This window comes from Kockiozyma suomiensis, assembly GCF_038497685.1.
Source record: "Kockiozyma suomiensis strain NRRL Y-17356 unplaced genomic scaffold V2V93scaffold_2, whole genome shotgun sequence".
Classification (NCBI taxonomy): domain Eukaryota; kingdom Fungi; phylum Ascomycota; class Lipomycetes; order Lipomycetales; family Lipomycetaceae; genus Kockiozyma; species Kockiozyma suomiensis.
In genome coordinates this window covers 465,622-477,906 of record NW_027117665.1, presented here as the reverse complement: position 1 = coordinate 477,906, position 12,285 = coordinate 465,622, and the positions used below count along the sequence as shown (strand labels likewise).

Here is a 12,285-nt window from a genome sequence, read left to right as displayed (position 1 = left end):
AGCTCTATTCTCACAGCAGATGGTTTGTGCAGTATAGTGCTCAGTGATGGGTGTACAGTATGTGGTGTACTAAAAGTTAGATCATTTGCTAACCAATGACTGCAGATAAATTCCTGACGTTGAATATCGCAAATGTAGTTCTGAGCAGTGAATTAATACCGGACGATATCACAAATTTCTGTTTCACGCAAAGAGTGACTAGTAAGAAGACCAGTAATCTTTTTATTTTGCCCGTTCCAGCAATTCAATATCCTAAAGATAGAGACTTGATCGGTATCTAAGCGGGCTGCAACAGCTGCTGCGAATTGACAATTTGCTATACTTCGGCGAGAGTAGCACAAAAAGTAAACGATCCAGCCAAGTAAATCTAATGAAACAGGTCAGAGCATGTCATTTATGTCAGGCACCATATTTATGTAGCTAAAGGGAAGAAACGCACGAACCTGTGTCAAAGCTAGTGAATATTCGACACAACCAGATTCGATTTACCTACTCAGAGCGTACGTAATGCAATTTGCTCTATAGACAAGCAACTAGTCACGATGCTGTCTTCACGGAAACAGCCCCTTCGATAGAATTTAAACCGCGTTTGGTTGAAAGTGAGGCGATAAAAAAAATGAACCAAATACTGTCGGCAAAACTAGATAGTGCTCACGCGAAGAGCACCAAATCTGTCCGGGTTTGGCAGCAGAGTAGGACTAAACTGGTTCTCGTGGTACCTGAACTCCCGAGCATTTCGGGTTCCAGAACGTTGCACCAAATTAACAGCCAGAAAGCCGAGTTTATAAAATTATGCTATTTCTCTTCAAACTAGTATACAAAAAGTAAATGAAATAATGATAAGTAAATAAACTGGACAATGATGCTGTCAGAATGATTAGGATGAGCTACGCTCACTAATATTTTGCCTGGTCTTAGCGAGAGTCGGGACCAAAGTCGGGCATATCGCAAAAAAATAACGAATACGAAGCTTCTCGGATCGCGTGAGATGGCGCGATTGGGAATTCTTTACAGTGCCTTTCGCTGTTCATCGTGATCATTTCTATATTTCCAGATCAAAACAATAAAGCACTGTTCTGTGTGCGGTTTGTTGTGGTATGCTACTATTTTCAAGTTGAGTATGGCTGCATTCAGTGAGATTCCAATCCTAGACCTTTCTCAGGCTCAGGATCCAGACACAAAACCGCAATTACTCGTTCAGCTTCGACACGCCTTACTCGAAGTCGGTTTTCTCTACATCAAAAACTATGGGATACCCAATGATCTAATTCAACAAGTCATTTATCAGGGAAAGGCCTTATTCGACATTCCCGAAGAAGAGAAATTAAAAATCGAAATGAAAAACTCGCCGCATTTCTTGGGATACAGTAGACTTGCAAACGAAATCACTAAAGAGGAAATTGACTGGCGCGAGCAAATTGATTTGGCTACAGAACTTCCTGCTCCAGGAAAAGACGAGCCACGATATCGGTGGCTGAGGGGACCTAACCTGTGGCCGAGAGAGGAAGTGCTACCTGGATTTCAAAAGACGTACGCAGAGTATATTGAAAGAATGGCCAAAGTGTATGTATTGCGGTTTATAATTGTACCAGTATCGAATTGACTCCGATGAAACAGCTCGATAGATTTCACTAGATTAGTCGCCGAATCGCTCGGGCTTGAGTCTAATGCCTTCGACAAGTACTTTGATCCCGATCAACAACATAAGCTCAAAATCGTGAAATATCCTGATCTAGGCGAGCTCTGCGGCTCTGGAACTGGCCAAGGAGGTAAACAAACAATTTTTTTTACTTCTCTCAAGAAGCGTACAACAGAACTAACTGTGATTACTAGTCGGGCCGCACAAAGATTCTATGCTTACGTCGTACCTACTTCAAGCCTCGGATCATAAGGGTCTCCAGGCGCAAAACTCTGAAGGAGAGTGGATAGACTGTCCCCCAATCGATGGAACTCTGGGTATATTAATTGAGGTATCAAATTGCGAGAGATCTGTTACTGACAAGTTGCAGTCGTAGTAATCGGGCAAGGTCTCGAGGCGCTGACTCGCGGAGTTTGTGTGAGCACTACACATCAAGTATGCATAGCGACTTTTAGATAAAAGCACGAACCAAATTCTGACTTTTCTATTTTAAACAAAGGTAATTTCACCTCCTGCCGGTTCAGGAGCACGCTTTTCTGTCCCGTTCTTTCAAGGCGTCTCATATGACGCCAAATTTGGAGAAATGGATTTGCCTGAAAACGTATTAAGATTGAAGAAGGAGCTACGACCGAACAAAGACAACATTGAGATGACGTTCAGGCACGACATGTTTGATCATATCGGCGAAGCAACGCTACTAAACAGAGTCAAATCGCATAAAGATGTCGCGGAGAGATGGTATCCTGATCTGCTAGAGGTTGTGGCAAAGAAGAAGGAGGAACTGAGAGATAAACTGACGGCTCCACATATTGCAGTAAGCGTGAACTAATTGAGATGACAGAATTAAGATAGGATGGGCACACATAGATTAGCGACAATGTATAAAATATATCCAGGCTAGTATATTACAATTCATGTGCGGCTCATGCGGCTCACTATATTTGTAGGGTTGTGTAGGTTTAAAAAGCAGTCACGCTTGGTGCGAGGCAGCGTCTCTAGAGTCTGTTTCGAGGCCCAGCGCCGGGCAAAGTGCTCGCGACAATTGAAGGTCGTTGAAGTGTTCTTGCTTTCCTCATCCATCCCCACGACAATCACCGACAACTCTCCTTCATCGGCATCAAGGATCAATATCAATAAGTATGTGTCAAATTTGTGAATTACTGGAGCATCTTATATTATCTGGTTGTGTCTGGGTTTGCTCAGGCAGAGTCAATAATTTAGCTGTGGATATCCAGTCTGTGAAATTGGATCATGAGTGCTAACTGAATACTCTTAGTGGGTCGTCTTGCTGAATACGAGGTATGCTTATATCAAAGAATATGCTGAGGAGACTTTTGGATATAGTGATTTGGGAAGAGGATGTGCAAACCAAACTGAAGAGGGGCGCCTTTTTATTTGACTTGTGTACTTTGTAACTCTTATTGCCATTAATCATTATAGCCCATCCCAGCACTGATTAAAAAGGAATCCCGACTGACTGAATATGAATAGGTCATTGGCCGTCATTTGCCTACCGATACCGACCCCACCCCGAAGCTTTACCGTCTTTCGATCTTCGCTCCCAACACTGTTGTTGCCAAGTCGAGATACTGGTACTTCATGAAGCAGCTCCGAAAGGTCAAGAAGTCGACCGGTGAGATCGTTAGCGTCAAGGCTATCTCTGAGAAGCACCCCAACAAGGTCAAGAACTTTGGTATCTGGATCAGATACGACTCGCGCTCGGGCACCCACAACATGTACAAGGAGTACCGTGACTTGTCGCGCACTGCCGCCGTCGAGGCTCTTTACCAGGACATGGCTGCCAGACACCGTGCTCGGTTCCGCAGCATTCACATCCTCAAGGTTGTTGAGCTCGAGAAGAGTGAGGACGTCAAGCGCCAGTACATCAAGCAGCTTCTCGTTCCCGACCTCAAGTTCCCCCTTCCCCACCGTATCATCAAGTCGAAGAAGATCTTTGCCAACTCTCGACCTTCTACGTAAGTTCTTCTGGGTTTTCGTTTATTTGTTTTGAAAGTTGAAATGCTGACTCTATACTCCAGTTTCTACTAGATGTATTGTTGATATGATGGGCGTACGATGGTGCATGATGTAAAAAGGTAAAAAAACGGAAACTGCCATCCTCTCATACTTGGTCTCTTCTTGATTAAAATAAAAATCCTACTTTATCTTGTCTAAAAAAAAAGGAAGGAAGCGAGAGGGATGCAAGATGTGGGTTTGTAATTGTATACAATAATATAGTCGTCATTGTCCGATGTTTTAACCTTTCTGACCCACAGTAAATTTCATAACTCTTGGAAAAGACGTAATTATCAAATGACTACTTTTTCTTTAACAAATTTATGCAAGTAAACAACGTGTAATTGCAAAAATATTTACTAAGACTTTTTTTCATGATTCTTATCCTGCGCGTGCTGAAACAAAAATGAGGGGTTAGTACTAATAAGTGCGGTGTCCTTTTCCACAGCCTAGTCGTCGAGGCAGACAGACAGACAGACAGTATATACTTTCTACGAAGCCATCACTTTGCGCAGAAGTACGTCGAAACATCAATATATCGATCGATTTCAAAATTATTATTTGAGTTGAAATTTGTGTATATAATGGTATGTTTTTGTCGATTGACAGTGGGTGGAGTTATGAAAGGAGAGATGAAATAAAGATGATGTTGTTAACTGTTGCATGCGATTTAGTCTACAGCAAATGTACCTGCTGCGCCTGGGGGAGCGCGGAGCGCTGTTCGGTAAGAGTTTTCTTTACTTGATTGCGGAGAGATAGTATGTGTGTGGACGATGAATGGAGCGCAGGCTATAGTATCGTGAATCGTCGATCTAGCGAGGCTCCACTTCTATATACATACATACATACATACATACACACACATACGCATAAAACAGCTACTTCTCTCCTGCATACCACATACATGTACTAATTGAAATTTTTAAAACTGCAGTCGTCGCGCAACGCAACAACACCAACAAAATGTCGCCAACCAGCGTCCAAGTTCGACTCGTGCAGCCGGAGCAGGTGGTTCAAGTTCGACAATGCTAAAACTATATACCGACGAAGCAGCCGGTTTGATTGTAGATCCTATGATTGTCATGGTTCTTAGTATTGGATTCATTCTTAGCGTTGTCGCTTTGCATATCATTGCCAAGATTACCAACAAGTTTATTAGTAACTGATTGTGTGTGTGTGTGTGTGTATAAAGGTTTTTGTGTCGTGATGTGGTCCTTTATTTTGTGGTTTGTAAATTAGGTAGCATAAATTTTGTTGTTCTATCGTCTCATATCGCAAGTTCACATTTGGAATATACATAATCATTTATTCAGGATTACTGTATTATTACAATCATAATGTGGGAAAAGACAAGACACTTAAAAACACCATTCAAGAAAACCCCAAAATACCATAGAAGGATAAGAGAAAAACATAATATAAAAGAAGAAAGTACAGTACTCCATATCCCGCAATGCTATAAGAAAATACTAATTACCAGAGTTCCATTTTTTCTCTCTTCGATCGGGAAGAAGAAAATGATCTTATGAAATAAAAAAAAAAATGCGATGCAATCAATTAGCACAAATAGGAGCAACGTCAGAGAGTTTATGCGAAAGTTCAGAAGACACATTTATATTCGTTATCGTCGCCGATGATGATTTTCTTCGATGTCGTCGTCTCCGTCTCGAAGAGTTTGAGATGGTGCTTGAGAGTGGTGGTGGCGATGGGCTCACGATTTGTGGCGGTGGACTATGGGTTGTTTCAGTTGCGCTCGAAGATGAAGAGGAATGAACATCCAGACCTCCATCGGACGAGTCATTCTCATGGACGTCGAAGAGCGGAACATCAGTTTCGGATTTGACGACTTGCTCGTGATCGTGTTTCTCTTTCAGAGCGAGCAAAAACTTGTCATCTTGTTTGGGTAAGTCCTCAGGCTCGGCGTCTTCGCGTTCGTAAAATAACAAGACAACCATTCCCTGCGCGAGTACTTCATCCAGTGAAGCATCACGCACATCGCGATCAGATACGCGAATCCACTTATCCTCATCAACACGACGGTACGAAATATAATGTCCGTATGAGTGACTCCCGAAATGCACAACCGTACTCATAAGTCGATACCAAATCTCATTTTGCTCACTGCATAAACGATCGTCTTTTTCAGTAGCCGAAAATGACGATAAGAATCGGCCAACTGGCACTCGCTCAGAAAACACAACGGCAGTGTTGCGCTTGCGAGCCATACCGCTTCGCATGTCATACTCTGAGCGATTGATATGCAATGCAAGAGCCTCGGGTGCGCGTGATAGTGTGACTTGTCTAGTCTTTGTCGACGCGACAAGACGAGGAGGCCTCAGTTTATCGAACTCAGAGTCGAGAATCGTCGGGCTTGAGAGTACCTCGGCTATAGCATCTCGACGAGCAGCGAGAATAGGAAGTAGTTCGTGAGCGGTAGACACTTTTGCCGATTCAGATTCTTGCAGTTGAACCTCTGATGACGAAATTGCCGAGTTTGCATTCGCAATAAGACGCCCGATGTGAGCGTGGGCATCCATAAGAGAGCATCGCTGACAATTAACTTGGTTGAGAACTTCCGGCTCGCTGTAGGCTTCGAGCATAGTCTCAAGAGTCGCGGTATCGGATGCCTTTGAGGCAAAGAAATTTGAACCGCCAGAGAGAACAGAGGATGGAGGAAGGGCGAGCTCAATAGAGGAGAAAATTTGGTGTCGCAAAGACTGCATCTCGTTGCATCGAGTGCACAACACTCGAGTACATAAAAGTCCGTCGAATGGTAGAAAGACGGTAGGAAGATCGTAGTCGTAGTCGTCAGAAGTCGCGTTTGAAAGTAGCTTGCTGCGAATCTTCTCGCTCTGTTCGATTATTGCTCGGGTAGAAGCATCAAGCGAGATTTTGGCTTTGTGCTGCCGATTTAACTCCTCGTTTTGTTCAGTTCTGATGGCGTCAAATAAAGCAAGAAGAAACTCGTGCGCGTCCTGCTGATCGGCATCGGCTGTGAAACGAGTCGACGTAAGTGCGCTTAGAAGCGCGGTGGGTGTATGTGTGTGATTTTTCGGCAGACGAGCGTTCAGGTCTGACAGAAGATTAGATAGAGCTTCGGTTACGTGAAGATCGTCAGAGACGGGAAGTTTTGTAGAATCGGTCACAGATTGCAGTGAGGCGAGGGACTGAGGTAGCATAAAAGTGTCAGCGCATGTACAACTAAAAAGTAAGCGAGCAAACAACTTACTTGAATGACTGAATTCATAAAGCAAGTGTTTCCAGTATTTATCAATCCTCCCAAAACGTAGCTCGACTTTGAGCCGTTAGCTCCATTTGTCGCAGAGTCAATATCCTCGCCATCGTCATGACCAAGACGAGAGCCGGAAGTCCACATTGGAGAGTTCCAAATGCTGGTGAAATCCGGCATACCAAAGCTAGTGGCAGTTCCAGCTCTGTATAGAGATACCATGATTAAGAAGGCAATAAATGTGGTAAAGAATAGGAAGATAGCAAAGATGAGAAATGTTGATAGTTTGATGCCAGTTCTGGTCAAGAAAGGAGCTGCGCTGTCCGCGGCGTCTAAGTTTGACGAGACGAGCGGAAGAAGTGCAAAAAATGACATGCTATGGGTACTCTCGCCCCAAGTTCCGATAGGGGAACTAGAAGGATATCCGTCTGAAAGATAGGATATAAGGAGATCGTGAGTTGAGAGGGGTAATAGCAGATCAGAGGCTAGTAGCCAGAAGCTTCACAGACAATATATAATATTAATCATAAAAGTGAGAAGCCAGAGTAAAAGGTTGACAAGTTCTGAATGATAAAAGAGGTGGCAGAGGTGGTGAATATGACAAAAGCTGGGTTTGCTGGGTAAGCAAAGAAGCGATGTGAATATTAAAGATCGGGGGAACAAGGCCCTTTGCGAAGAGTCGAGTATGCGGCGTGGAGCAAGTTCAGAGGACCATGATTTTATGCCATTATGCCGAATGACGAAGTGCATAAAGACGGGCTGTTATTGGATGACTAGCTTATTCAGGATATGCGCAGAAAAGGACTATTAAATTAGTAGAGTGGTATAGTGTGCTGATGTTTGATTTGAAAGTTAGGTTATACTGAGAGGTCAGTGATGAGGTGTCAGTTGAATAGGGAAACAGAGATGGATTTGAGAGTAAAGTATAATACAGGAAAAAGCATGAATTGAAGAGTATCAGAGAGTAGAAAAGAAGCGAGTCTATTGTAATTGAGTCTTAATATAATCAAGCTAATAGAAGAGAGGAGGATCAGCTGAGTTGAAGAGTTATGACTGACTTGAGCATCTGGTATTAGGCTCTAAGGTTTGTTGACTCAGAGAGCAAGGGATATTCAGGTTATGCAAAGTAAATTCGAAGATGGTGACAGTGTTGAAAGATGTCTATTGAATATGTAAACGTATAAGATGACGCCAAGCATGAACATTTTTATTGCTACAATAGAGTTGATTTAATTGAATGAATCAAAATAGCGCAGACAAATTGCATTGGTAAAATATGACATGCGGATCATAAAAGCACGTTCTTTTGTTTTTTTAATGTTATTGCCATTTTTGTAGTCATTCGCAAAGCGAACGTTCAAGGATCCGAGAAGAGGGTTTACCTTTGAAGCATTTTGAGCCAGATGAAGTTAGCTCAGACTGAAAGTACTCAAATTCGTCTTTTTACAGTTTTTTGTGCATTTTCACAAATTATTGAGGAAAATTTCTGCCAGAGCTTATTGCAATTGCCGTTGCAACCCGTTGCTTTTGCTGTTGCCGTTATTGCCTCGCTGGATATGGGGAAGCAGTCGTTGAATGCGCTTGTACACATACTACATACTCTGCTCAACCTGATCATTGCAATACTAGATCAATCAACTTTTAGAATAGGAATGCAAAACAAGGCAAATCTTTGACTAGCTGGAATTGCAATTAGAATTGGATCGCGTCCCAAAGCAGCAACAAGGGCGCAACAAGAGAGCGCAGCAAGAGTCTAAAGAGCAGAAAAGAGTGCAAAGGAGCAGCGTCTTTGAGATAAGGTTTGAGCTTAAGCAGTTCGTGATTTGTGATTGTGAGTCGTTGGTGCCGATCTAAGAGAATTGAGCAATGGGACGAGAGCAGGTAGAGACTAGCAGTGACAACAACAGCGGCAACAACAGCAAGATGTAAAGATAGAGTAGAGCACAGCCGGCTGGCAACAGTCAGCTGGCCGCGGACAATGCAGCTCACGATGCTGCGGCCGCGGACGAGCACTGCGCCAAAAACGCCCCACTTTAAAAAAATTATGTGAAAATGACGCGCGGGCTAGGGTTCTTGTTCACGAAGCTTCGAGCGCGTGCTGGGTCTGAGTCCGATGACCTCATTCCGTTGCTTCTAGAGCTACGAAGCACTTTGGTATCAGCATGCAGCCAGTAATTGTATCTATACCCCACAGAAGATATAGACACTGCATAGTCATACTGCAGAGTATATTCTCGCAACACATTGCCCGTTGTTCAGTGTTCAGTTGTTCGGTGTTAGTGTCCAGCGACCAGTTTTCAATGGCGCCAGTGGCGGGTGGCGAAGCAGTAGTGAAGGATAGTGGCGGTGCGGGTACGGCCCAAGAATAGCAAAGCGAGCCGCCTCTTCCTCTTTGCACGCGTTGTATATAAATCACCGCTTCCCCAGCTTCTCCCAGCTGCCTCTCAGCTTTGTTTCTATATCTGACTTTTGCGTTCGGTCGCATTCGCATATTTCTTTCTTTATTTATCAGCTACTACTACTCTCGCTATGGACTCGTCAAGGATATCAGATTTCCTCTCAAACAATTACATCCCCCCGCGCAGCGCCCCTAAGCGCGCCTCTGTCCCTGTCCAGCACCCAACCCTCATAATGCAGGACAACACCACCGACGCCTCACACCGCCTCAAGTGCGGCTGCGTTGGCGACAACTGCGTCTTTGACCGTGTCACAGAGTCTGACTCGGGGATGAAGGCCGTTCATCGCGCCTACGAGGAGCAGTATCACCTGCAGCCCAACCACTCTGGTATCGAAGATGGCGATCTCATCGTCTCTTCGTCCTCGCCTCCCAAGGCCACACATCTCAGTCATGTTTCTACCGTGCCACCACGGAGTAGCGTCGGGTCGCGCGCCTTCTAAGAGTTGCGCGTCTCTCGTTTTTCTTGCATTAATACAGTCTGCTCTTTCATCTACTCTAGAGCTCCCTTGTATGCTCTGAGCCGTTGCTCTGGTTGGGATTTGCTTTTGTTACTATTTGTTACCATAACTACTACACTCGGCTCTCGCGAGCCATGATAATTTGAAATTGGATCAAGGGTTGGGTTGGGCTGTCTTTGCCGGGTGCTTCTTGTATTGATTATTGGTTAGGTATCTGGGACTTTTACTTTTGTTTCGGTCAGAGTACTCTCTGGCTGTATATAATACTTTTCTACAATACTATATTATTCCTTTATTCTATAATCAATCGTTTACACCTCTCTTGTAGATATACGGACGCTAATAGCAGCAATGAGTCACGTCATAGCTCATCGTCCTTTTAGTACACTCCCCTGCCGAATGCGCCGCAATGCCTCTACAAAGCCCACGTTTCTTACGCTTTCACAGCCCCTGCCGAATTCCGGAATTGTGGCATATCTTGCGCAATATCCTAGGATCTCGGACGCTGGTGTGAGTAACGAGCAGAAGCTTAGGTATAAAGTATGATGCAGAAAGGGGTGACATGAAATAATCTCGTATTCATCCTTCTATTGCTAAATAGAGTCTCCTCCCTCTCGGTTATTGACGGCCCGAGATTTCCTCCCATCACCGCCTCATTTCAGCATTCTTGGCCTTATGTTCTTGCTATGTTCTTGCTTATGTCACTTGTCTAGTTTCTTGTCTAATTTTGGAAAGGCAGCTGCGCCTTTTCAGAGTCATAATTCAACAGGTGGCTTAGTGTAGACGTGGCTGGCACGAACTCGGCTAATCGGGCCTTGTTTACTTGCTTCTCTTTCTATCATTGATCAGTGCTCTGTCCTTAATATGCGATTTTGCAATTGCTGAAAAAAAGTCTCTGACTATCGATCTCCAGTAAAGCTGTATTTTTAAATATTCGGTTTACTAAATAAGCTACTTTGCTACTCGCGCGCACAACTGCACATTCTGCATCGACAGTCGCCAGATTTTGTACGCGCTGATATAGCAATCAATGGTGCTTGAAACTCATCTCTCCTACAATTTAAATAGCAATCTGATTTTATTACTATGCAACATCATCGCTTCCGTGTAAAATGCAAATCTTTTGTAACTCTCGCCGGCAAACAATACACCGGATCCACAGGCTCGAGCCCTTCAAATCCCAACAAACTCAACCCTGCGATCCCAAACAGCGTATGGAACACATCAACTGCATCTCCCTTCCGATCAGCAATTCCGCCGAGTTCATCGTCCTGCGCGTCGAGAATAAACTCCCGCAGCCGATCACGATCGATCCAGTCTAGTCGGCCCAGTACCGCAAGCGCAGATAATACCCACCAACTATAGCACACATCCGGTAATTTCTCTGGCCGTCCATTGAGTCCACCTGACGGCACCTGCCGTTCACAGAGCCACCAGCATAGCAAATCCCGGTCGACGAGGTCAAGCCTGTCTGCAATCGCCAGCGCAGCCACGCACACAAATATCTGGCCGGCATGGCTTTCGGCACCGGGAGACATGCCGTAACCTCCATCGTAATTCTTGCATGCGTCAATATACGATACCGCCAGGTCAACGTCTAACTCTCTAAGCCTGTCAAGAAGCGCGAGTGTTTGAAACGCAATGTATACAAATCGCGTGTCCTCGTCGTCGCCGTTCAGATCACCCTTCACAGCTCCGGTCTCGCGGTTCTGTAAAGAGCAAACATATGATGCCACTAGTGTACTATCAACCTCGTGTATGGCGTCTTGGATAAACAGGATCTGGATTGCGGATAACGTGTATAATATATGTGCATCATGTCCTGGGTTCGCGCCGAATCCACCTAAAATCGCAAAGTCAATACCGATCTTGTTTAACTGTCATAGAAAAAAAATATATCCAAACCATTTGAGTGTTGACAACTTTTCACGTAGGCAATCATTTCATCTCGCGGAAGAGCATCGCGCGCACCCATTAGATCCAACGCTGTTAAACCCCAGTAAACTCCATCTATTCCGCACACAATCAATTAGCAAATCAATTGTTTCACCGCAGTTATTAATGAAAACTCACTCATTCGTAAATGCTCAGATAACCAGTACTCCAATTCATCGTGTTTCTAGCAACTATTAAGTAACCCATCGACTCTATATTCTGCAGTAATTGAAGCTCACCTTGTCTAACGATTGTATATACTTTATATGTTTCTCACGCACAAATCCGGGAGCCATTTCTTTCCTTTTCTTTTTGTTGATCCCAATAAAATCTTATATATTTTATTCTTCCGGAATAAAAAAATCACAGAGCGCAGGTTTAGAATTTGATGTTTGAGACCACTTTGGGTGGAGAGGCCGGCATTCAACGTGTCTGCTAACATTTAGTTTTCGTGACGTTACTTTCAGGGTTTACCTGATTCACTATTTCCTGAAATGATTATTCAGTCTTTTGGATTTGCCTAATTTGCAGTCAATCAACTAAGTTATAT

At 44.0% G+C, this 12,285-nt stretch overlaps 5 protein-coding genes across 5 annotated transcripts; 3 read left to right on the top strand and 2 right to left on the bottom strand.

Moving 5' to 3' along the window:
- The first annotated feature begins 812 nt into the window (after positions 1 to 812).
- On the top strand, positions 813 to 2,687 carry V2V93DRAFT_342644 (uncharacterized protein). The gene is made up of 5 exons (XM_066907836.1): positions 813 to 1,563; positions 1,618 to 1,769; positions 1,834 to 1,956; positions 2,010 to 2,074; positions 2,139 to 2,687. The coding sequence occupies exons 1-5, from the start codon at positions 1,121 to 1,123 to the stop codon at positions 2,466 to 2,468; spliced, it is 1,113 nt and encodes a 370-aa protein (XP_066767858.1). The 5' UTR covers positions 813 to 1,120; the 3' UTR covers positions 2,469 to 2,687.
- A 2-nt stretch (positions 2,688 to 2,689) lies between these two features.
- On the top strand, positions 2,690 to 3,975 carry V2V93DRAFT_364052 (60S ribosomal protein eL20). The gene is made up of 4 exons (XM_066908760.1): positions 2,690 to 2,776; positions 2,916 to 2,938; positions 3,131 to 3,615; positions 3,679 to 3,975. Coding segments are annotated over exons 1-4 (519 nt in total). The 5' UTR covers positions 2,690 to 2,775; the 3' UTR covers positions 3,689 to 3,975.
- A 264-nt stretch (positions 3,976 to 4,239) lies between these two features.
- Positions 4,240 to 4,821, top strand: V2V93DRAFT_378084 (Sec61beta family-domain-containing protein; the record flags this gene model as incomplete). The annotated part of the gene is made up of 3 exons (XM_066911940.1): positions 4,240 to 4,242; positions 4,330 to 4,379; positions 4,590 to 4,821. 3 exons carry the CDS (start codon positions 4,240 to 4,242, stop codon positions 4,819 to 4,821), a joined length of 285 nt encoding a protein of 94 aa, XP_066767856.1.
- Positions 4,822 to 5,208: 387 nt separating this feature from the next.
- Positions 5,209 to 7,259, bottom strand: V2V93DRAFT_321010 (uncharacterized protein; the record flags this gene model as incomplete). Its single annotated transcript, XM_066907345.1, has 2 exons — positions 5,209 to 6,822; positions 6,885 to 7,259. 2 exons carry the CDS (start codon positions 7,257 to 7,259, stop codon positions 5,209 to 5,211), a joined length of 1,989 nt encoding a protein of 662 aa, XP_066767855.1.
- Positions 7,260 to 10,859: 3,600 nt separating this feature from the next.
- Positions 10,860 to 12,246, bottom strand: V2V93DRAFT_364039 (terpenoid cyclases/protein prenyltransferase alpha-alpha toroid). Its single transcript, XM_066908759.1, has 4 exons — positions 11,975 to 12,246; positions 11,874 to 11,919; positions 11,706 to 11,810; positions 10,860 to 11,643 (listed from the first exon to the last, which is right to left on the bottom strand). The coding sequence occupies exons 1-4, from the start codon at positions 12,029 to 12,031 to the stop codon at positions 10,895 to 10,897; spliced, it is 957 nt and encodes a 318-aa protein (XP_066767854.1). The 5' UTR covers positions 12,032 to 12,246; the 3' UTR covers positions 10,860 to 10,894.
- Positions 12,247 to 12,285: the final 39 nt, after the last annotated feature.

Excerpts from the sequence above, each read along its gene's own strand:
- V2V93DRAFT_364039 (XM_066908759.1), bottom strand. The coding sequence starts at position 12,031 with ATGGCTCCCGGATTTGTGCGTGAGAAACATATAAAGTATATACAATCG. Across the intron at positions 11,920-11,974 it reads ATATACAATCGTTAGACAAG|AAACACGATGAATTGGAGTA; the intron begins GTGAGCTTCAAT and ends AATAGTTGCTAG. Across the intron at positions 11,811-11,873 it reads ATCTGAGCATTTACGAATGA|ATGGAGTTTACTGGGGTTTA; the intron begins GTGAGTTTTCAT and ends TGTGCGGAATAG.
- V2V93DRAFT_342644 (XM_066907836.1), top strand. The coding sequence starts at position 1,121 with ATGGCTGCATTCAGTGAGATTCCAATCCTAGACCTTTCTCAGGCTCAG. Across the intron at positions 1,564-1,617 it reads ATTGAAAGAATGGCCAAAGT|CTCGATAGATTTCACTAGAT; the intron begins GTATGTATTGCG and ends CCGATGAAACAG. Across the intron at positions 1,770-1,833 it reads CTCTGGAACTGGCCAAGGAG|TCGGGCCGCACAAAGATTCT; the intron begins GTAAACAAACAA and ends TGTGATTACTAG.
- V2V93DRAFT_364052 (XM_066908760.1), top strand. Across the intron at positions 2,939-3,130 it reads GTCGTCTTGCTGAATACGAG|GTCATTGGCCGTCATTTGCC; the intron begins GTATGCTTATAT and ends GAATATGAATAG.